The 25,373-nt window shown below is 39.3% G+C and overlaps 1 protein-coding gene across 1 annotated transcript; it reads right to left on the bottom strand.

The window, feature by feature from the left end:
- Positions 1–9: 9 nt before the first annotated feature.
- On the bottom strand, positions 10–24,671 carry LOC140235062 (N-alpha-acetyltransferase 15, NatA auxiliary subunit-like). Its single transcript, XM_072315100.1, has 19 exons — positions 24,517–24,671; positions 22,789–22,873; positions 21,028–21,132; positions 19,547–19,635; positions 18,534–18,602; positions 17,799–17,933; positions 16,935–17,082; positions 15,484–15,699; positions 14,704–14,883; positions 13,987–14,162; positions 12,475–12,627; positions 11,179–11,307; positions 10,294–10,443; positions 9,496–9,753; positions 8,351–8,459; positions 6,836–6,934; positions 4,304–4,450; positions 2,971–3,068; positions 10–2,233 (listed from the first exon to the last, which is right to left on the bottom strand). Exons 1-19 carry the CDS (start codon positions 24,571–24,573, stop codon positions 1,988–1,990), a joined length of 2,649 nt encoding a protein of 882 aa, XP_072171201.1. The 5' UTR covers positions 24,574–24,671; the 3' UTR covers positions 10–1,987.
- Positions 24,672–25,373: the final 702 nt, after the last annotated feature.

Here is a 25,373-nt window from a genome sequence, read left to right as displayed (position 1 = left end):
TAAAAGACAGAATGTTGGCACAATCTTTTCTCATCAGGGCTGTAACTGCACTAGTAAATTCTGAGATATCACGCACAGAAAGGAAAAACAAACCAAAAGCACAAAAAAGAGCCCAGGGGGACAGGGGCAGGGGGCGATGCTGAAAGATAAATTCAATCTTGAAACCACCCCTCAGTGGTGCTCCTTGATGGTATGGCACTGACTAAACTGAAGTGTACCTCTTCAGGAGTCATACAAACCCGTCATTCTTTACCTCAATAATGGTTTCTACACAATGTTAAATGAGCCTGAACAGCAAGCAAGAGAGCCGTCTTCCTTTCGTTTTCGCCCCTGTAGCCACATTTACAGAAACTCTCTATTCAAACCTGCCATGTCATTTATCAGAATGCAATTGGGACAAAATCAGGTCTTGCCGTTCTTTTTCCTTTCTAACAACAAAAAGGGCCCTCCCTGGAACTATCAACCCATCATCTTAATGCTATATGGCAACAATGATAATACAGTATATTTCCTTTATACGAATGACAAGATTCACGCTTCAGAGAACTCGGATTTGGGCAAACGTACACTGCAAATAACAAAAAGTAATTTACCTTGCATAAAAAGCTTCCTGCAGTGTGTCAACGTTGTCTTATTGACAGAGCAACACACTATTTTGTTCAGCATATTCTGACAGATAATATAATGTGACAAGTTGTGACTTCGGTTGTAATGTGTCAAAATAAACATGGTCATATTTAGGCAAGGAATTGAAGATGTATCAGGAAATATGGAAAAAAAAAAAGAGAAAAAAAAAAGAAAGACTCAGACAATCCATACCAACCACGACATCAGTGTATCGGTACGAGTATTATCAGGATTATGGCAATTGTCATGTTTGGCTCAGTCTGTGTAAGACTCCCTGAAATTCATCTCTACAAGTAAACATGCTCATGTCTACATTATTTATGTGTGTTTTCATTTAAATTCACTTGCAACTTATATTAAAAAAAAACAAAAACAGAACAAAAACAAAAAGCCCATTCCTCAATGAACTAAATGACAGTCATAAATATATATGATACCCATAACAAACAAAAAGGCAACTCATACCTCTAAATTATTTTGGCCAGAGGCTTGTGTGAACGGGATTCTAAAACAGGACATCCAATCAAAAATCACTGCATCAAACAGTCAAAATGTGTGTCGTTTGTTAAGTTCTCAAATTCTACCTCCTTGATGATTTCAGAAGATCTGTTGCAGCGTTCACACTGCTACCAGTCTAAGCATGGGGTATTCACGCCATTGAAAAGATTGAAGCGGCTTTCTCGAATCCCTTCGTGTAATGTTGGTCCTGGTCCTTAATAGTACGACAGACGGGTCAGATGAGAGGGAGCGATCAAGTGACCTTTCTTGACCATATGTCAACATGGTCCATACACACACACAGACCAAATGGTCAAGAATACAGCATACTTCAATGTGTGCATATGCGGAGGTTTGTTGCACCAGCTCATATATTCCTCCCCCGCCAAAGGAGTAACAATGTTCACCCTTCAGATCTGTGGCTAACACACCCGCACCCTTGTCTCTCCTCCAAAATCTTTCTTGCTCCATCACAGGAGAAAAAAACAACCAAGAAATTGTCGTAACCCTTCTGACCAAGTCCATTCACTTCGCCCAGGATGTCCTATATCAAGGCCCTTTGACTGGAATACTTTCTGACAAAAACACCAACGGGGCCAAAACACCGTTTGTCCACAACCACTTCAAACTTCACTCTTCTGGCCATGTTCACTCTCGATATTTTCATAGAAAATACTTTTGCACCGCCCCCCTGAGTCCCTCAATGATATGCCTGGTTGAATCAGAGCAAAACAATCAATAGCATGTCCTGCATTGTCCATCACATTCCTGGCTGACCACTGAATGCACATGTTAGGAGGGCCAAACTTGTTCTCAAGCACCACACTGTCTTCGTCCAGGACGCTCCAGAGCCTTGCCCGGCTCAATTGTCCCCTGTCGAGTTGCAGACGGCGACGTCGTTGGCCTTGGGCGAGACATCGTTCGACGCCGGAGCGACGTTGTTGGACTCGGGCGCCTTGCCATCGCTGTTCTCAATGGTGTGGTTGACCTTGGGCGGGAGGAAAGGTGTTGCATAGGGGTAAAGGTCGTGGCATCGCGCCTGGTACTCTGTTGCCATGGACTCGCTCTTGAAGTCACTCTGAAGCAACTCCAGGACTCTTGTACACGTCTGGATAGGAATCAAGGGAATTGTACACAAGTGAGTATGCAGTCTAGTACATGAAAACAACAACAGCAAAAAACATTTTCATGATGAATCAATGAAATGATTGTTCATTAATTTTTAGGCACAGAAATATCAGTTTGACATTGTTGCATGTGATAGGGACATCCTGTCTACACAATTAATTATGTCAAGTAGAATCTGACAGAACCACAGTAAGAAATTTTAGGATTAACATCAGCACTACCTGGCTTGTTTACAGACTGGTCCCCCAGGACCGAGCCGATAGTTAAATATTTGAATAAATTTGAATAATACAACATACATACATAATTGCACAAGAAAGTTAAGCATTACAGTTCAACCTGACATATAGAATCTCCTCAAAACCTCTTGGCAGTCTCTTCAAAATACCCAAACATTCATGCACATGGGAGTAAGCCATTTCTGGTCACTAATATTCAAAATTACCAGTAAGTCTGTGGAAAGGGCCTAGATAGCTCAGCGATCGTACTTTGAGAACAAGACCCAAAAAATTATAAATTTGCCACATTTATATCCACATACACTTGTACATTTAGAACAATCTACACTGGGATGTTCTGATGTTCAATGCCGTTCATTAAACATGGGGAAAAACTATGTTTAACCCTGTCAAATCCGAGGGCATAACCATGTAGAATAGGAAAGGAATTATAAGACAGTGGGTATGCGAGGGCTAATGAAGTCTGTGGTGCTCTTACCTGAATATTCCTATCTACAAGATTGTCTCCTAGATGTGTGGCTATTGAAATAGCTTCATCTTTCAGGGAAGGCTCTAGGAAGAACAGACCAAGTGCCCCTGTTGGAAAGATTGAATAAAGATACACACATAAAAACAAATTGGTGGGTCTACACATTAGTACATTGCCTAGATACATACCAAGTGCCCCTGTTGGAAAGATTGAATAAAGATACACACATAAAAACAAATTGGTGGGTCTACACATTAGTACATTGCCTAGATACATACCAAGTGCCCCTGTTGGAAAGACTGAATAAAGATACACACATAAAAACAAATTGGTGGGTCTACACATTAGTACATTGCCTAGATACATATGTGACATATTATGCTAATCATGAAGTCTCACTCCTCATGACTGATTTATGTGGACATGCTCTAATTGGTGGAATTAAGATAGTCTATAAAATGGCAGGGAACAGTGAATAGTCATGGATAGGCTCTCTTGGAAGATAAATCTTGAATGAAAATTCTTTTACAGTTCAAAACTTCACATTTTGCGAGTATGATATTTGGCAAATTGGGACATGGAGACTTCTAAGACAATTTTGTAAGTGATCAAATTCTTGATTGAAAACCAAAGCAATGCAAGATAGAATAGTATTATCCATTTTCACCAGAATTTTCAGCGACCGACAGTCTTGGAGAAGATATACATTGCATTTCTGTTATCACAGGCACTATTTTTGCTTGTTGTTGATTTGGCAAATTAAAGTTTTAAGAAATTTGCCAATGAAGCATGCACAAAACAAACACAAAATAGTGTAGATGCTTAGTATTTTGCAAATCAAGTTATAAGACAATTTTGCTGGTGGTTGAATTTACAATCCCGGCTCTTGCTCCAGACTTGCTGTTTGTACCTCATGAAGATGGCCTACATTAATTGGGCATTTCCAATTACAAAATAGTTCTCCTCCCCTCAACTTTTAATGGAATTGTTCATCCCTTGCTCTATTCCTGCCAATAATTGCCTACTAGCATGCCACCCAAAGAACAAAGGTGAATATCGTGCTGCTTGCATGAGAACAGCATATACGCATGCATGTGCACATAGTAAAGTAGGCATCTATGTGCAGCTGCTGGCTACCCGTGTTGAATGAACATGCATTGCTTTCATATCTAGTGCTTGCATAGCGGGAGGGCAATATTTTTGCAGGTTGTTCAATTCACTTGTAATTTCTGATTTGCAAAATTTGCAAAAATAAAACACTGTGAAATAATCAGCACCTACAGTATACAGCATATCAGGTTAACATTATGGGGAATGTCTTCTATTAAGTCAAGTGACTTACCTGAGACTCTATGCTGCTGTGAGTCTGGATTGGAGTCAATGAAGGACCTGTTGTATTGCCTGATGTCTTGGTCTCCCAGCAGGAGCTTGACCTCTTGGTTTAGGACGGTTTGGACAACCTCGGGCTGCTGCTCTTTGCGGTCATTCACTGAAATTAAAAAAACAAGAGTCATAAATTTTGTGCCCATGAATAATAGAGACAAAGCAAACTAAGCACACACACAAAACTAGAAATGTCGCTTTGGCGACTGATGCCTCCGCCATAATGCATGATTCTCCCAATAGGTGTATAGTACAATGTCTTCACAATGTGTGATGACAGTTTCACATAACAGGCAAAATATCGAAATAACAGGTTTGTCAGAAATATCTTGAATGTTCACTTTCCACGAACTGAGTTTGCTATAATTGTCTATTAAAGAGTGCAGGTACACATATTTGGGGAATTGAAAATTTTTACTTGACTTCTGACCGACCTTATTATAAGTTTATGCATTGAGTATAATTTTCAAGGTATGAAGAAAGAGTGTAATTACAGTAAAAAATATATCTTTTTTCTTTGCATTTAAACCTGACCTTTGACCCTTAACCTTTGACCTTTGACCTTCTGGCTGGAAATTTCCAAGAGAATCCCCATTAAGTAATACATGTACATATATTCAATTTTAAAACTAATACCGGTAATGCAATCATTGCATATACTAGTATATGAGGGAAATAGTAACATTTTGAGAAGTTGACCTTGACCTTTGACCCCCCTGACTATTGACCCATGACCCCTAAATTCCCTAGATAATCCCCGCCAGTCAGTACATGCATATGTACCAAGTTCCATGAAGATACTATATGAACCATTTGCGAGAAAAGTGATATTGCAACATTTTCACCTAACCTTTGACCTTTTGACCTTTGACCTCATGACATGAAACTCTCTCTGGAGAATCTTTACGCAGTAGTACATGTCTACACTAAGTTTCAAGAAAATAACTGCGGGCATTGCATAGATATGGGGGAAATAGCAACATTTTTAGCATTTGACCTTGACCTTTTGACCTTTGACCTCTTGCCAATGTCACTAAAATCTACTGAACTAATTGTCCCATCATACATCATCCTTGGACCAAGTTTGGTGAAAGCTGCTTCATCCAGTTTTGAGTTATCACGTAAAAAGATAAATTTTAGGATTTGACCTTGATCTTTGACCTTTGACCTCCGTCCAATTTCAATGAAAAACTAATCAAGTAATTGTCCCATCATACATCATCCTCCAACAAAGTTTGGTGAAATTTGCTCCATCCAGTCTTGAGTTATCGCGTAAACGGATACAATTTCATGATTTGACCTTGACCTTTGACCTTTGACCTTTGACCTTTAGCCGATTTCACCCAAAATCTTATCAAATCATTGCCCCATCATACGTCATACTTGGACCAAGTTTGGTAAAATTCCAGTAAATATTACTCAAGTTATCGCGTAAACGAAAGTGGACGGATGTACGTACGGACGTACGGACGTACAGACGTACGGACGTACGGACGGACGGACGGACGGACGGACGGACAACCCGAAAACATAATGCCTCAGGCACCACTTCGTGGCGGAGGCATAAAAAGAGCAAATAAGGACAAAACGAGACGATAAATGTCAGAAATTCTGTTTGTTTATCTACTGTCGGTATATCATAACGTTTGATATCCTCTTATAACCAGAGTTTCATGTTCATTCTTGTGATTATAATGTAAACTGAGACCTGGGTCCCATTCCATAAAACTTGATAAGTAACAACTGCCACATTTCTACGACAAATTTCCTCTTAGCCAATCAGATGCAAGTATTTCAGTAGCTTATAACAACTATCATAACTTGTTATTGATAACAAGATTTATGGAACAGGGCCCTGATCTTCGTTTCCTTCTAAAAGATCTTTGGTGAATTCCTGTAAAGGAACAGATTAATTTCAAGCGTTAGAGGGTATGTACAGACACTTCTGTGATGTATCAGTCAAGAATTGTAAAAATACTCTCCTCCATCTGCCTCCTAACCCCCCCCCCCAAAAAAAAAGAAGCATCAATGACTACCAAGAGCAAAACCAATACAGCAATGCTACATAACACCAGATAACCAAAACATTTTGAAATTATTATGGGATGCGAAGTTATATCTCTTTCAGGGGGAAAAAATGTGTCTCTCTCTAAAACATTATAGTGGCCACCTTGTGAGCACTGTGAAGGATCAGGGAAAATTATTAGAGAAGATGAACGAACATCACGAAAAGTGCGACCATTTAAATCACTGGCGAGTCATCCATGAAAGAGGTCACTGTGCATTTTTAAAGACATCTTGATAACACACAGGAAAATAATTTTCCAAGTATTACAACTTCTTTTAAGAACGTCTCGTTTGTTATCGCACATCCTCAACAACTACTGAATGCTAATCCCTTATGTAACTTCAGTAAGTTGGTACTGTGGTCCCTTATCTTCTACTCTTGCTCTCATAAAAGCAGACATAGTGGAAGTCCTGAATGACAAACCTTTCAAGCAGAACCGGACTATACATTCATGAAGTTTGGGATTGGAAGCATCGACAGCTCGTGCACGCTTGATAGACTGAAGCATGAGCAGAAGTTTATCTGGAGAGAAAAACAAGGGATAAAACCAAAGATATGATATCAGTCTCTAGTAAAACATCTCTGTTCCAACTAAATGGAAACACAACAAGGAAAAGTAGAAATTACGCAGTGCGTAATATATGTCCCTGCCGGAAGTAGCATTTTGTAGCAAAATGTACAATATAGGTAAATAATCAAGGTCAAAGGTCAAAGAAGTCAAAGGTCAAAATTCTGTGTAGAAGTTTTGAAGCCCTCACCTAGTGCCATCACATAAAGCAAACGGAAGTGAAATCGGGTTAGAAATGGCGAAGGAGTAGCATTTTGTAGCAAAATGTACAATACAGGTCAAAAATCAAGGTCAGAGGTCAAAGAAGTCAAAGGTCAAAATTCTGTGTAGAAGTTTTGAAGCCCTCACCTAGTGCCATCACTTAAAGCAAACGGAATCGAAATCGGGTTAGAAATGGCGAAGGAGTAGCATTTTGAATCAAAATGTACAATATAGGTCAAAGGTCAAGGTCAAAGGTCACAACTGAAATCCTGTGTAGAAGTTTCAAAGCTCCCATGTAGTGCTATCATATAAAGCAAACAGAATCAAAATTGGCTCCTAAATGACAGAGAAGTAGCAAATTGAACATTTTGATCACACACGGACGCACAGACGGACGGACGCACACACACACGTACGGAGCCCGTTTCATAGTCCTCTGCTCGAACTCGTTCGGCGGGGACAACAAAGGCTATTCCTTCACAGGCATTACATAGGAACCAAAAGAGAAGAATTAACTGAAATTGTATCAGTTGCAAGTATCAAACACAAGTGCCGACTGACACAGAAAACCCCCATAGCGTTGTACATACTATTTAAAGTCCAAAGTCCCTGACACAGAAAAGGTAAAATAACGGCAGTGTAAGTGCAACCTAAGTTATCTGGCCATGGCGAGATCCATCGCCCATTGGGAGTAGATTATGTGACATGGTCTGATAAGTGAGATAACTAGACATGGTATCAGTGATCAACATTTAGGTCTAGACTGTATTTCCTCACAAGGATGTATTTGCAAGGGAATTCTTGCTCTGTACTTTCAGTACAGTTTTGCATTGAAAACACACAAACACAATTGTGTGCCAGTCCATATCCGGATAATAAAGAGATTCTAAAAAGAGATGGCAAGATAATCAAGGTTGGCCTGTACTGCATTTTCTCAGCTTGGAACAATTGCAAGACTCTTTCTGGACAGACTCTTGATCTCCACATTGATCAATGCTAATAGTCCAGTAATGTATTTTTACAAATGTAACATTACATTTACATTTAACTGGGTTCGTAAGAATGAAGAACATGCTTGTATGGTGAGCGCTGAACAGTCATCCTCATTCCTTTCAAGGAAAATAATCAAATTCTAAATCTCCCTTCAGTCAAGTGTAAATCCGACCAACCTTTCCTGTAATAGATCTCAAATGCCATGAGATGTGTGTCCACTCTGTCTCTGGCAAGGGTTTGGAGTGGCTTCAGAAAGTAGATAGCTTGCTCAAGAGGATCCTCCACCTGGTACAAGTGTAAGAGATATTAAACATAGATTCAATACTTAGATGTATAATTTAATTTCCATTCTAAATCATTATATGGCATATTGATCTTTACAAGCTCGAGGAAAGTTCAGTGGAACCATTCTCTTATTTCTCTCTGCTGTCCACGATAAACATGCATAAACTGAAGTGTATGAACAGTAGGTAGACATTGCTCTTAATCTCGATTGCCCTCCCCTCCCCCCTGCCCCTCCCCCACCCCCTCGGCCATTTGTTGACCGATTGTGACCAAACTTAGCATGTTCATGTCCAATCATGTATCTTGTAATAATGCACTGTAAAATTCATGATATATATTGTTGTTCTTAATTTATCAAATTAATGATGAGAATAAACTAATTTTTCTCAAAATTCAAAATTTCTGCATTTTGGTTACCAAATAAAGGCAGAAATCTTTTTTTCTACTTGCAAATTGAAGGGAAGGGATGTTTTCAGAATTATGTAATTGAAAAGTAGAAATGCTTACGCAGATTAGTAACAAATGAATATTCATGAGCAACAAGAAAATAAATGCTTCCCGTTTCTGTTTCCCAAATCTTGCATATTTTATTGTTTTGAATTGATCATATATACATGTATTATATATATATATTTGTTTTTTTTGTTTTTTTTTCATGGGGGGGGGGGTTCTCAAATGTTTTGTTTTTCATTGTTATCTGAGGAAAAACAGAAAAAAAAACCTTTTCTGACAACACTTCTTATAAAACACATACATTGCACAGAAGAAAATTATTGGGAACCCCCATTTTCTGTGATGTCCGTCACGAATGCTTGCTATATATCTCAGCAACCGTACCAATTTTGCTGAATAGGGTGTTAAGATGTGTGCAAAATGTGAAAGAGAAGTATTGACATTTCAACATGAGATCTTTTTGCATTAAAAAAATTATTGCAAAAACTGATGGGGGGGGGGGGGGGGAGCTTTTTCAACCCAACACCCCAAGCTACTGAGGGTTAAATCCTTGATTTGAATGCATCAAGGGACGCTCACTCACCCTGGCTAGTTTGTCTGGGACCAGCTCCTCCTCCTTGGGTCCGTCCAGGTCTGGGTCGTGCTTGTTTTTCCCGCCGCCGTGCTTGCCCTCGGCTGCCTTCTTCGTCTCTTCCTCCTGCTTCTGCTGCTGGGCCTTCTTCTGGGCCCGCCGCTGCTTGCTGCGCAGCTTCTTCAGCTCCTTCGGCGTCAGGTTTGCCGTATCAATGTCGTCTGCCGCGTCCGAGTCCGTCAGGGGCTTGTCGTGTAACCGAATGTACACCTGCACGAAAGATCCCGACAACGTCAAGCATCCCACCTCTTTGCGATTTATGGTTGGCGTAATTTTAACAGTCTGACATGGAGGAAACTTTGTTGCAGCAAAGAAAATCCAACACATAGATCAAGTTGAGAACTACCAAACATTTCACAACACAGTGTTGATGATCACTTTTCGACCAATCTCTTTTCCAACCTGTCTGATTAAGCTGCTTTTGTGCCAGTATTTCGATCACTGACTGAACTTCTGGCACAACGAGAGAAGAGGGATTACACTGACAACTCCTCCTCACTGACCCTTAAAAGCTGTGTCTGCCTGATAACAGTTGCCCAAGACCTTGAAAAAGAAATACACATATCTTTGATGATATTGATGTACTGTATACAGGGAATATTTTACTGGGGAGATTATTACATATTTTGCAAATATGACATCTGGTTGAAATCTACCTTCAATAACAGCTTCTTCATTTAATCTCCTCTGACTCACAAAAGTTACAAAATCCAAAGGAACCCATAAAAATACTTGGTCTTGCTTTCTCACCTCTATTGCCATCTTGGCACACCTGAAGTAGAAGCGGTGACTCCGCAGAACGTCCTCCAATCTGAGCAGACCCAGGTAGGCCCGTAGCGTCATCTTCCTCATGCAGTACGAGTGGAAGTCAAACTGGTCTTCGATGATTTCAGTGAAATGCTGGTGTGTGGTGGATGGATAATTGACAAAGTAAGTATCTATACTACCTCTTAATGACCCAACAGTGTAGGGATATCATGGAGTGGGAAGGCTTGACCAGCTCAGATATATTAGAGAATCCCCATTAACGACTTCTGTAAAGCTTGTGTACAGCTTTATCGATAATCTGTATGTATGTACACACATAGCCAAAGAATCTTTACTGGAGTTGACCGTTACCAGTAAGCGTATGATTTGATGCACGCATACACCGACAAGCATTTTCCGTGGTTTTCAAACGTACCCCAGTGGGCAACAAATGAAGATTGATTGAATCGGACCACCCACGTTTCCCGTTGCTACATAAAATATCCCAAATGCCACAAACATACTTGGTAAATCCATAATGGCACATTACACTCATGTCAAAGTGTCTGATAGGTAATTTTTCTGGGGATTAACATATCATATATGCTTTCTGCCCACAGAGCGGAAAAGGGTATTTGTACCAATGTGCTGTCGTAATCTCTGAAATCAGTACTCTCTCTGTCACTATTCAGGCCTGTACCTCGAAAGATCAGACACCAAAATAGTGAAGCAACGTGAACACAGTCATCACCAAATATGACCACAACCTTTGACCTCTATCCTAAAACACACCAAGCTCTTAATTACCAAGAGCCTATACATTGAGGTGGAAAAATCCACAATTCTTGATCCTTCTTAATGCCTCTGTTCTGTATGGCTCCCACTCACCCTGTCTACTTCATGACACTTCTTCAATGCCTCCCCGTACATGCCCTGCCTCTGGTAGCTGAGGGCGCACTCCGTCTGAAACCACATACACTGCATCTCGTTTAAGTTATCCATGGCAGCGACTCCTTCCTGTAACATGGAGAGAGAGAGATAGATTTCAGGTCCAGCTTTCTCAAACACAGACAGACTTATACAGTACGCTTTATTACAGCACATAAACACAGCAAGGTATCACAAAATTCTGAGGACAATTCAAAATTATTCTAAACAAATAGAGTAACTCTAAGCACAACAGTGAAATTTGATCAAAATCGGATAAAAATATGCGAGGATTTGACATTGTCGAATATTGCTAAATTTCACCAAACAGTTCTTGAAGAGACCAAATAAGTCAGTGAAACGGTAGATGATGTGATCATCTCACAACTTGTCACATAGTTGTGCATAAAATCATAAAATTTCCTCTCTATTTTAATTTTTTAAATGCAATTACGCCCAGTCTCAAATCTAATTCTTTAAATGCAATTACGCCCAGTCTCAAATCAAAATATATCAGACTGATCATAATTTCAAATTTACTCAGCTTCCAATAACATGATTTATAAATCAACAGCAGAAGACTATTTTTTGTAGATGATCAACGGAAAATCATGAAGTGTGATATCCTCAGCTCACTCATTTGCACATTCCTATCAACCGTTCAAAAACTCTTCTGCACAATCTTACCAACTCTTTCAAATTTCTAGTGGAAAAATGAGCAAAGAAAATGACATTCCATCGAGATTTCTGTTTGCGTTTCTTTCAAATTTCGTAATTTTCTAAGTTAAAAATCTGATTTTGATAAAATTTACATTGTTGTGGCCAACTGAACTTTGTTTGCCTTTTGTGTTAACAAGGCAAACGCCAAGTGAAGTCTTGCCTAAATATCACAATTTGTGATTGAAGCGTTTTTCAATATAACTTCCTTGACCTTCTGACCTTTGATTCCGACATCTCCAATGATGACGACAGAAAAGTGATGCCTTTGCCTCATTTCCGCTACGAGGGTATGACATAAATCTGATCCTGGTCCAGAACTGTTCTTTAAAAATTGCAGGGCATTAACAAAGATTTCTACCACTAAATGAAGTGTGTATTAGGGCAAGTGCCTGTTTACATCACATGCATCTCATAAAATGCCAGCATGAATAGCTCAATTAATCATAGTGGAATAGAAATGCAAGGCCAGGACTTGTATTTCGTGCTTTAACTATCTTCATTCAAATATGCACCTCATTTACAGTACAGGAGACTCACCCTTGTGAACTTTGCACACATCTCCTCGGCTGCTTTGACCATGTTGGCCCTCAGCATGTATTTGGCACACTTGTAGTTGATGTAACGGTCAGCCGTGTCCAGTGACTGGGCTTCATCAAGACACTCTACTGCTTTGTGAATGTCTCTCGCATGCTGTGGGTAACAAGAAAAGGAGGAAAACCAAATTACCGTTACAACAAATTTTACAGAATCATTCACAGTATTTCAAGGTCACAAATAGATATCTACATAAAATTCCATACTCATAGCACAGGTACGCAAGGGTTGGGATTTGATGCTCATCAGATCTGTAATTAAGACAGAGCTTTCCTCAATACATCCTAACTGCAGTACCCCTCAATGTTATTCCCATTGTTTGACAGTTGTGAGATAAAAGTAAATGGTACAGTTGAACCTCTCTTATCCGGCCTCCCTTTATCCGGATCTCTCTATTATACGGACGCAATCTCGCCGTGATTTTTTTTTTTTTTTTTTTATAATTACGGGAGGAAAGGGGGATTCCCAACTCCTTGAGAACTCCTACACAAACACACATGAATTACATATTACTTCCAACATTAACATACACCTCTATTTTGGGGTCTGTTACTGAGTGTAACAATGAAAAGGTTGCAGTATACACATTACTACATGTGGTACTACAATGGGCTACATCAGTACATGCGTATGTATATGTACATGTATAAAGCATTGAGTCTCCCGCATCCGGCCAAATCCCTTATCCGGATGAGCCCCGGTCCCGACTTGTCCGGATACAAGAGGTTCAACTGTACTTAGATCTTCAGGGGTACCGACACAATTACCACACATCTACCTATTTAGGTAACCACACAATATCAACAAGATGATGCCTGGAAATTAGATTGGCCATCAAGACTTCTATCCCTTGGCCACCATGGGGACCAAATCTACATATTTCTAATCTCTGCATTCTCTAAACCTTTGGTTGATTACTAAATCAATCTGATCATGTTAGTTGCAGATGTAAATGACAAGATGGTTGACCTTCTTCCCTGTTTTCATTTTTTTGTTTTTATTGTACTTTTTTTTTCTGTGGGTGGGGCATCAATAAGATTTTTCATCAATACTGTAAAGTGGATATTTCTGCACGAGCAATTTTTTGAGCTCTGCCAAGTAAAATAAATTTCCTGTTTTTAATTCCGCAGAATCCAGATGTTACATAGTAGTACACACAACAAGCGAAAATATTAATGTGCCTTATTTTCCCACTAATTTCTGGTCGTGCAAAAAAAAATCACTTTTACAGAACTTAACTTTGAAACATTGCATCAGGCTAAATTTAGTCATTGAGAGTTATAACATGCACTTTAGAAGCCAAATTAATTTCCTCTCAATAACTAAACAAGACACACAAAGTGCACTGTTTTCATACTGGAGAGAGCTGCTGGGCTACAGTTTCTTACTTGGAATTGCATCTTTTTTTTCTCTCTCTCTCTCTCACTTGCACTCTTTAGAGCAATGTAGTCTTACCTTGTAGATCTTGGCCCTTGCTACGAAGAGCTCAATGAGAGTTGGTGTGTGTTCAATGGCCCTGTTAATGAATTCCAGAGCCTGGACTTGGTAGCCTAAATGGTCGTAGTGCTGTGACAGGAAGTAGAGTGTCCATAAAAGTACTGTAGGGGGTTCTCGATCCACATCCATCGGGTCTGCAAATGAAGGCATGAGATAGTATTAATGTAGGGACATGCATGACAGAAAGCTTCTTTAGAAATTTACTCTTCTATAATTATAATAATGGCTCTCCTAAGTGCTTTCCAATCATGACAAATCAATCTCTTATTATGGCTACAAGATAACCAACATCCTCATTTATACCGCGGGAAATGCCTCAAGCAAAACTTACGAGGTTTAACATCCCCATTATCCAGGTAAAGATTACAGATAAAAAAGATGCTGAAATAAATGTCCCTTATTACAGCTCAACACCCCACATCCTAGGCACAGAAATGTAAAATATCAGATACATTTCATGTATTAAATGGCATTTTTGTACTCTGCATATTCACAAAAAGTCCCCCCCCCCCGAAAAAAATGAAAAAATAAAATCTAAAACTTTGATAACCCCTAAACATTTTGCCCAAAGACAAAGCTCTATGGCAAATGGACATGCACATGTCTTGCATTGGTCACATAATGGAAAGATGGGCAAAAATGGGAAATATTTTTTTGAATTTGGAGGTGTCTCACCGTCTTTACTAAATCTTCCTATTGAGTCAAGGCAGTCCCTGTATCCAAGGACTATCCTCTCTATTGCAGCAACTTTGGCAGGGTCCTTGTAGAGTCCTCGCAGACTGGTGAAGGCGGGTGGGACACCTTTCCTCAACATCTTCCTCAAGTACTCGTCAAGTATTTGGTCAAAGGCCTCTCCTAGAGAAAGATGTTTTATGTTATGATGTTTAAAATTTCTTAGCTGTACTAATGGAGTCTATATGATGAAGTGTTCATAAGGCAACTCAAGATTAGCAATTATGTGCAACCATATCAACTGACCAAAAGGCATTCCACAACTTCATTCCAAGAGCCTGTTGGAACACATTATATCATTCAACAATCCATTTAGATGAAAGTAGCAGAAGGCATTCATATTACTATAAATCTTATTTTCAGGTTAAGAAATACCAGCAGTGGGTGCACAGTCAGGACGTCCACCTAGCTGAATGAGAATGATGCTTGCCAGACTAATCCGAGTACTGAAATTTCACATGGGAAATTTGAAGCAATTACATTCATCACTTCTCACAATAGATACATTGCCCTTACTGCTAAACCATCTCCTGAACTGTACAGTACCACTGATACTCAGTTTTTTTGTTATTTGTTCTGTTTTTCCAGTAGTTTAGCTGACACAAGAACCTGTGTACATTATCAATGTAATTGGTCAGTGAGCTACAAGGTTGGCAGAGGGTCAGTGACTAGGGAGCCACATTGTGTATCAAAATTTGATGCCAAAATGGTCAGGTCCCGTACCTGTGACAAAATTCAGGGGTAACCTCTTCGGCGCCGATGCCCGTGGGTATTTGTGAGCGCAGCGCGTGTAGATGGCTAGCCTCTCCCCCTCCGTCTCGGGCAGAATGCATCTCTCCATGCCCTCGTAGTACGCCCAGTTCTCTGGATTCCTGTCTAGCAGGCCTTCGAAGATCAGCCTGGCTTCGTCTCTCCTCTTCAGCTTCAGAAGGAGATCGGCTGTGGAGCAATGTCACAAGGAAAAGTGAGGCTCCAACTTTAATCATTGAACTTCCATTCAAACATTACTAGACACAATTGATGATGCTTCATTTATAACCCACTACTGTCATCCTCTTAATTTCTTTAACCCTAACTTACCTGGGCTATTTAGCAAGCTTGAATTCCTGGGGGGGGGGCCATTATGGCCCCCCCTTCAGATCTCGGCCGTTGATCGCGCGATCGCCGCAAAATTTTGCATGAACATAAAGCCGGATGTAATCTACAAGACTGTTAAGTTCAATTTTCAAAAAATTTGCAGTTTTTATTTTAAATTAATTAATTATGCAAATATACGCAAAAAAACTCATTTTCGTCTATAATTGGCTTATAAAAGCTTATGGAATGCTGATTTTTGTTTTAAATTTTCCTAGTGACATTCCGAACATTTGTACGTAAAAAGAAAATCAGTATCAAAATTAATTTCCTATGTTTTCTATTGTTTTATCATTTTTTAATGTATTTCTTTGTTTTTTCGAACTTTTGTTTTTGTTGTTTTTTTCAGCAGAATTTGTCATACACATCTTTAGAAGCATAGCTATACTAAAATACATTTATTTCAGCCATTAAAATTAAAAATATGAATCTTTATATGAATTAATTGAAAAAACACAATTTGTATTGACTTTGTACACAAAATCACGTTTTTGAGCAATTTTGGGGTGGACGAACATTTTTTGAAGGGGCGTGGCTTCGGAACGGTATGCCCGGTCGCGACAAATTTGGTCTCAAAAGTTGCGCGAGACTTGAAAGTAAAAAGTCAGTGAGCGGCGCGGTCAAAAAATTTTGCGCGGCGGAATGGTCGCGGAATTTGTCGAGGGGGGGCCATTATGGCCCCCCCCCAGGTAAGTTAGGGTTAACCCTAATCAGGCCGGGCTTCTTTGGCTATGCTAAAACCGGAGGGGGCGGATTCCACCCTTTATGCATTAGACTCAGATTTAACAGGTTATCATGTCATACCTACATGGCATTTGATGAGGCACAAGCATTGTATTTAATCTTTAAATGTACAAGTCATTTGCAAAGAATTTACTTTCCATCAAAATTGCAGTATGCACGGTCAAAGGCGCAGAGGAAAATATAAACATAATGCATGACAACGGCAAGTTTACTATAGCAAAATATTCTGAAACAAAGTTTACAGAAGGTGATCTGTTATGATTTAAGCAAGACATTCCCCTTGTGGAAGAAATTACCTTTCGTTTCCTGAAGGCATACTTGGTCACAGATTTGTTGCTGGTATTTGTTGAGATGTTCCAGAGCCGCCTCATGCATATCAGCTTCCCGCATTACCTGATTCATGTAAAGGAGGAACTCGCTGTGTTCGTAGTCATAAGACTTCACCTGAAATGGACATAAAAACAGAAAAAATTCCGGAAAACATTGCAAGAACACTGTATTTACACACGGGTCCATGATACTGCTACATCAAATCTAGTACAAACTTCTATTTTTCAATACCGACCCATGCATTTATGCTTTATGCACTTTTCGACTCACATTAACTTCTTTCAGGATTGGAAAATTGAGGACACACATTTTCTCACAAACACACACACACACACACACACACACAAATATATATATATATATATATATATATAAATAAATTAATAAAAATAAATATTATATATATTGCTGGAAAAATTTAAAAAATTAATTTTTGGCATCTGAATTTGAACAAATGATCAGGAAGGAAACTCTGTGATAAACTATACCACACAATTTTTCTCGTAACACATTCATCATCATTCATTTTTAACACATGAGGTTGGAAAAGAGGCCATAATACATTCCCCATTATTGGTTTCTTGACTAGCTGACCTCAATCAATACCAAAGCATCGGATTGTTGCAAGCAACACTACCAAACCAAGTTCGTCAAAGACACAAAAAAGATCTTTTTGTATGATAGACTGAACTGTTTTTAAACGACAGAAAAGAATTAAGTATGAAATGACTTGCGGTGGTACAGGATTGCAACACATGAGAGGTAACTGTTACTTGACCAAGTGCAAGTTGTGACACATGCTTAGGTATCCAGGAATCTGTATTGCTCACCTGCTGAGTTTTCCTGAATTCTTCGAGCACGTTTAGAGACATTCTGTAGTCTTTGAGGAGGTGGAATGCCATGGCATATCCGATCCACGAGGCCCTCTGCGCTGGCCGTAGGTGAAGCAATTGGTATCTTGTGTCCTTTCAAATGAATCCACAATCATTCATTACAAGGTTTTGTTTCCATTTTTTCCCCCTTTTTTTGAGTATCCTGATTACAGGTCCAGGCAAAATAGTGTCAAAGATCATTCTGGTTTCAATCATGGGGGGAAATTCATTAATTTTAGCACATAAACACAGAAAAAGATTTACTCCCATTCACGTATTTGAGGATTCCACAATGTCCTCAGCATGGGTGCCAGGAGGGCTGGCATACAGACAATCATGAAACAAGAGTTGTTTGACTATCATTCATATAACAGTTTATCAACATATATTCAATCAAGTCAGCATTTATTATCAAGATATGCCCTTGAGCAAATAGTTAATTGATAATAAATTGTGATATTCAACACCCTTTATACATGAAGCTACAATGAATTTGCAAAATAGTTATTTCTACCTGTACATTGTGTACACACCAATATTTTGAGACAAAGTGGGCTTTCTGCACACTTTCATGTGTGGTTCGCTTGGAAGAAATTAACAAACTCTAAAAGAATCCTTGACATTGGCAATAAGATGATACATGTATAATCATAATATACATCACCTACACACAGTTCCAATCCAAACACTCACCTTGTATCCTTCAAGGTCTCTCATTTGTATTTGGAGAAGAGACAGGTCTCGCAGAATTTGGAGATTGTCCTGCATAAAAGAAATTGCATACAAAAAATTGCACAAAAGATACCATCTTCAGTGCATCTTGGTTTGTGTGTGTGTGTGTGTGTGTGTGTGTGTGTGTGTATACACGTGTGTGAGTGTGTATGCATGTGTGCATGCACAATGGCTTTCAACATGTCTTAAAGGGACTGTACAGTACTAGTTGAGGTGGGGATTCAGGTTTATAACATTCGTAAGTGAGATAATGAGAAACCTCTTATGAAATATGAAAGAGCATGTAATTTTAAGGATTCAACGTTTATTTGATGAAAATTGGTTCTAAAATGGCCGAGATATCCAAAAAAGTGATAGTAATAAAAGGCGACAGGCCACGCCTTTTATTAGGATCTCTTTGTTTCACCTTGTTTTTGGATATCTCAGCCATTTTTAAAACCGATTTTCATCAAGTAAACTTTTGATACCCCTTAGAATTGCATGCTCTTTGACATCTCATAGAGTGATTTCTGAATAATATCTCGCAAAATGTTAAAAGCTAAATCCTCACCTCAACCAGAACTGTACACACCATTTAATCCCTTAAGTACTCAATAAAGCCAGTGCTGTAACTGTTTTGAGCTGCTGAGATTATTTTACCTCCATGGGTAATAAAATGTGATACATCGTGGTTGCATTACTTCTGGGTATGCAGAAGCTCTAAGAATTTACAGCTATGGGCCTTTCGGGCAGGCTCCATGCACAGGCCACCATAGGGTCAAATGTACTATTTAAACACCGAAAGAATCCTTGCAAGTTTCACTAAAATATGACCATGTTTTTGCGGAAGAAGATAATGATTAATATGTACAAAATTAATGATGACTACTGTAAAAATGATCAACTACAGTCTCTGAAAACACAAACAACAGGGGCAAGGCTACCTATAGGTTATTTATTCCTCCCTGTATGAACCAAACCCAAACAATTTTTACCTTATCCCACTTGAGGGCATTCCTGTATGCCTTGATAGCTTCATCATACTTCCTATCAGCTCTCTGGATCAGGCCAAACACATGCCAACCTGAAGAGATTCCTTTGGTCAAGGAAAACGACACACCATTACTGACCTTCTCAAAGGTCTCTACATAACTGATCATCAATTTCTTAAATAAAGTTTTAATTCTTGACAATGCATGTCTACAGTAATTCTGACAAATTTCAGTCACATGCATACCATGTGCTGAACATGGTGATATACCTACACTGTTGTTCACTGCCGGCATTGCAACATTTCCCCATCACAATATGTAAATATAAATATTTGTATTTGCTTGTACAACACCTCAGACCTGGGGGCATTGCATGAAACGTTTTGTCAGACAAATTTGTCATACAAGTTTGCTCTCAGCCAATCAAATGCAAGAATTTCAGTTTGGCAGAAAAAATATCTGACAAAAACCTTCATGAAATGCCCCCCCCCCCCCCCCCGAACACCCTTGAATATAATAACCATTTCTCAGAGCAAGGCGAATGGTAAACTGCAAGTCTGATGAAGAGCTAATGGGAGCGTTGTACACGGTTGGTGACATTACTATGCACTGGCTAATACTGCTCGACCCTACTAGTATTTGCACACTCGAAAACATCTACGAAGCTCGCAATGATACTTTTTAGTGATTACCATGTGATGAGCAGTCAATCAATTAGGCAGCAGAAATCCCTTACTCAGTGTTATATAATGTCAACTGAGTTACATATAACCTGTATTACCACAACTGTGTCTGGCAGGGGCTGTAATTGTGTGAAGTTAAGTTTTTCTGTGAAAGCTTCAGTAGGTCTAGTGCTCACTTGTGCAAGGCAGATTCACCTTTGCTGCATTGCTGTTGACGGCATGAACAAAAATTCAACTAACATTTCTGACTGATAATTTGTGTTCAAAGCTGAATAATAATGGTCATGTCGGACTAAAATCCATCAGAAACATCTGTAGCAGCTGAAAAAGGTTATTTTCCCCCACTAGGAGCCCAACAGGCCCATAGCACAAGCCACTAGCCCATGTAATGATAATGGGCAATCTGTTGGTCACAGTACCATATACATGTAAACTTATGCTTCTTGTGAAGTATGGCTACAATCTTCTTATGCACTTTCACGAAGATGAAACAGTTCATTTTTAAGTCCCCATCCCGCAAGCTGGACAATTCTCAGAGACTGTGTGAAGTTCTCTTGACTACTATACGTTTCTTCTACAGTTGAATTATCTTTCATTCGCAGTGGGACCCTATTTCCTACATATACCTGGTACAACATAAACATGGCTCCAGGATTTCTCACCCACCCCCAGTAATCTTGATAAGCTTATGTTATACTCTTCTTCAGTGCAATTCCCCAAGGTATGAGTGCTATGAAAATCTAAAGAATGCATCATTGGCAACCCTTCTTGTGGAGGTAAATTGTGGCACGCAAAGGATACAGACATGGCTCCTGAGGTCATTCCTGAGACCTCGCTTCACCAGCTCCAAGGCCTCCTCTTTCTTGCCGAGGCAGTTCAGGATCAGACCCTTCATGGACAGTGTCTCTGTGGGACAAACATGGAGAGAGAGCTAAATTCAGGTGACAGGGTTCTCTGTCCTCCATATTGCAGTTTGTCTTTAAAAACATGTCCCTACAATTACTAGCGTGTTTTCGCTCAGCGACGTACGGGGGTTTCAACAACGTGGGAACGATCTCCTGCTATGTCCACCGTGCTCAAAGAACACTCCCTACGAAGTGGTTTCGCTGAACGCAGACGTACGTAGACTGCCTGACGTCAGCTGCAGCTTACAGATTTATGCAAACGATTCACAATGCACATCTCACGACTCACGAGCGGTGAGCCTTGTTCTTCGATGTTATTAAGCTCCTCATAGTTACTTCAAAGTTTAACAATTACTCATTCAAATTTATATTACGGTATAACATTTTCATTTTAATTATACTCATACTTAAGTTGAAAAAACTCTCCAAAGAGCTCTGAAAATTGGTAGAATCCATTGTGATTATAAGGCCAAACCACCTGGTTAGAGACGACGGAACCTGGATCTGAATAATTACTATAGAGGCTTGTAATGCATGTGTGATTCAGTCATGCGTGGTGTCTACATTGCTAAAAGCGCGCTGATTGGTTGTTGATTCTGTGTCCGGCCTCGTTGCGACCGACATAAATCTGGGAAAGACCCATTCCAGATTTTTACGCTACGGCAAGCTGCCCGCTGTTACTATAGTAATGTGTCGATTTTTGCGCACGGACCGCAAATTCTACATCCGTGCTGAGGATGCGAAAACCGCATACTCTCTCACTGTTCAACAGACTGCAAAACCAGACTTCAAAACATTTACCATTTATGTGCAGACTGGCCAAAGGGCTGCTCTTCAGACTGACACTGATGTGCACTGCATTATACCAATGTACTTGACTTGTTGGTCTGCAAGTGCTTACATAGTGACCTTCTCTAAATTTTCCTAGAAGTATGATCAGTCAATAATCTCTATCATATGACCAGTGTTACTGCAGATTTTGCATGAGGTAAATAGACTGTGTTTACTACAACATGGTGTTGATTAGAATGATATTCTATCAACCTTTGGACTTCACCAGATTTAGGCCAAAACATATGTGAACTGTCAACATAATAATAGCCACGTCTGAAGTTTTATTAAAAAAACAAAAAAAACAAAACAAACAAAATACAAATCAAACATCACAGTTGTGGATGGACCAATAATCTCAGAATTTGCTGAATCAGGATTGTGGGCTCAGCTTATGTCAATTAAAAAATTTCTTGAATTATTGGTCATCATTCATCATGACTTCAAAATGATAAACTTATAATTTGATCTTATCATCTTCCTTGGACTTTGTCCCTGTTGGGTGTACAATTTGAATAAGTCTGATGTAAAAATGTTGCATCTGACTAAACATCAAACCCTCAACTCAAGAATTCTACCTTTCCTTGTTAAATATTCAGAAGTTTCATCAGTTAATTACCCTCAGTTCATACTCACTGATACATTACCATGATGGGCATCTTGTTATTTGAGAGTTGTTTTATGTATTTATTAATTTATTTTTTTGAGCATGAACATGAAATCAGGTTTGTTGTGCAGATGAGACAGACAAGGACAAGCCACAAAGCAATGCTTTCTACACCCTCTGAGGGAAAGTACCCGAAAACACAAGAAAGGGGAAACTCACCACCATGTTCGGCATACTTGGCATTGGACAGGATCTGCTTGGCAAATTTCAGTCCATTCTTGTACTGCTTCTGCTCATAGCATTTCTGGAGATAAGAGATAGAGAAAAAAAAAATGGAGCATGAAACACACAAGTTGTTGCTTTTGGGTTGATGGGGCAGAGAATGTATCTGCTGGTGCTTTCTGATATCATATGTCACATTTTACAAATTATTCTTTTTTTGACACTGCCTTGCTGACCTCTGAAACTCAATTGCCACTCGTATTTGGCAATGCTTGCTGATTGCAATGGTTTTATTCACTGCCATCATGGAGACGGCTATTCTACATGTACAGCGTGTACATTGCACTTAAGTTACGGAAAGATGATTTTACCATGGAGAAACACAGAAACGATCAAATCTGTTGCTTCTTCTTGAGAGTGATGGGGAAAAAAAAAGGGAAGAAAACGGAATAAGCAAAACTTCAGCAGTCAGCCATCAAGAGCGAGCATTACAGGCCACCATAGAGTGTATGATGTTCACAATGAAGCTGCAGTGCAGACGCTAGTAGCAGTTTAGTACTACATTACTACAATCAATGTATCATACAATATCTGTGAGCATCCAGCAAATTTGTTCAAGTTGCAGATTGCACAGAAGAAACAAAGTGTGATTGCACTGACATCAATGGAAAACTGAAACCTATGAAAATAAGTTACCATCAGTATATTATGTACAATGAAATATCTAAACCTATCATCTTGATACCCATGGAGTTGAGTCCTCAGTAAAGTTAATTGAGGTAAAGTGTCGCCTATTTCGATTTCATTTTCTTGATCAGTAGCAACGATTGTAGACCGAGTGTAGATGATGAGTGCAAGCATCAGTTGGTGTTCCACTTCCAATGACAAATTAAAGATTAGAAGTTAACTTGTACTTTGTTGAACTAGGGTTAGGGTAAAACACAAAATATCTTCCTCAGCTGGTGCTATTGTCAATCAGTACCTGCTTAGACAGAAAAATAGTCTGTCCAGAAGTTTTTTAACACTTTTTTTTACTTTGAAGGTTCTCTTCCAGAAACAGACTGAAGCCTAAAATATGCATCGCTGTGTGGGGGATGCTTAACCACTTTTTTGGGCGCTCTGTCTACTACTTTACTGCTGTAACGTTACATCTTCAAATATCAATGAATAAACAAAAATAAATACAATCAAACAGACAATGTTAAATGTCATGTCCAATACCACCAGGTGTGAGACACCAAATACTTAACATAACACGCATTCAGGCTGGTCGCAGTTTGATGGTGAAGCCATAAAATACCTGACCTGCACTGCAGTCAGGAGTTGCCAGTCCAGGGATCACCTCATGAACTGTGCACTTCCCCATCATGCCCATGTTCACTTCTGAATCTAACAAATTTGTACATTGCATAATATTGGTGGACCCCGAAAGGAACATAGCTTACATCAGGAAATGGAATCCCCAGATGCTATGACACATTAGAAGTTGACTTTCTCATCTGACGAAGTCTGACGTACGAACTTTATCATTGACATTGCATGTGTACCCATTCGCATTCAATTGCGCGATGACTCCTGACTCGACTAACGTGTTGTAGTAGAGGTCTATAACGTTACACACGTTTCCCCGTGCATTTCTACGGGGTTCTGCACAGTCACACGCAGGAATGCACGCTGACAATCGACGGTTTCAGTATCTGAAATGCCACAAAATATATGTCTTACCAATATCCTTTTGAAAAGAGTGTTCTCTTTAGATGGAAGGGGGTTTGACGACGGCATGGTCGCAAGGAATTCATCAACAGCCCTTCAGAACTCAATTTAAAGAGAAATCCACGAGCTTCCGTGAAGTTTTGGACATAACCTCGTGGTGCAGCTAACAAAATGGCTACTCGGTATTCGACGCATGCGCTCTCGTAATTTCGACGCTCTCCGCTCCTCTAGCTCCAGCTTTTGCTTTACATTCTCAGCTCTCGCATCGCTCTCACGTTGATGTTCATGACTCCTGAAGTGCCGGACTAAAAATAAGGCGCTCATAGGTCGTTTTCGGACAATTACATCAGTTATAATAGAGTGAAATTCCATCTTTAATTGAAAGAATACAATCTAATGTTACATAAGAATATTTGAATATAATTCAATTCAAAGTTTATTTCATTTTTCGACAAAACATACATGTGTCACTTCCTTTGATAACAAAGAATAAGGTAAACAGAGCATTGTGAGATAAAAAGACTGTACAATAACTGAGGAGCTTATAATAGTGTTATACATGAAGAGTTTGTTTGCAAAAACCCATAAGTCCAAATTTGCCAAATGGAGATATTTGCGATTAAAGGCCAAGAAAAATAAAGAGAATAATAAGAAAATTTTTGCTTCTTTTGACCATAACTTCAAAAATGTATACCTTTATATGTAGTGACCAATATATCATTTAAAAGGTATTATTTTGTACTTTATGACAGAGACCGTAAATCTTCAAATATGGACTTATCGGTTTTTGCGAACAAACTCTTCACATTGTAGTAAAAAAAGAAACAGAAGTGGTCGAAGTGAAGTACATGTATAACATTGCTTAAAGT

The sequence above is a fragment of the Diadema setosum genome, chromosome 11 (assembly GCF_964275005.1).
Source record: "Diadema setosum chromosome 11, eeDiaSeto1, whole genome shotgun sequence".
Lineage (NCBI taxonomy): Eukaryota > Metazoa > Echinodermata > Echinoidea > Diadematoida > Diadematidae > Diadema > Diadema setosum.
This window is presented reverse-complemented; position numbering and strand designations above follow the sequence as displayed.

What these genes read in the sequence shown, in the direction of transcription:
- LOC140235062 (XM_072315100.1), bottom strand. Translation starts at nt 24,573, where the DNA reads ATGCCGTCGTCAAACCCCCTTCCATCTAAAGAGAACACTCTTTTCAAA. An exon ending in CAAGGGCCAAGATCTACAAG is followed by an intron (nt 12,628 to 13,986) that starts GTAAGACTACAT and finishes TGTTACCCACAG; the next exon opens with CATGCGAGAGACATTCACAA. An exon ending in AGTGTCATGAAGTAGACAGG is followed by an intron (nt 10,444 to 11,178) that starts GTGAGTGGGAGC and finishes ACCACACACCAG; the next exon opens with CATTTCACTGAAATCATCGA.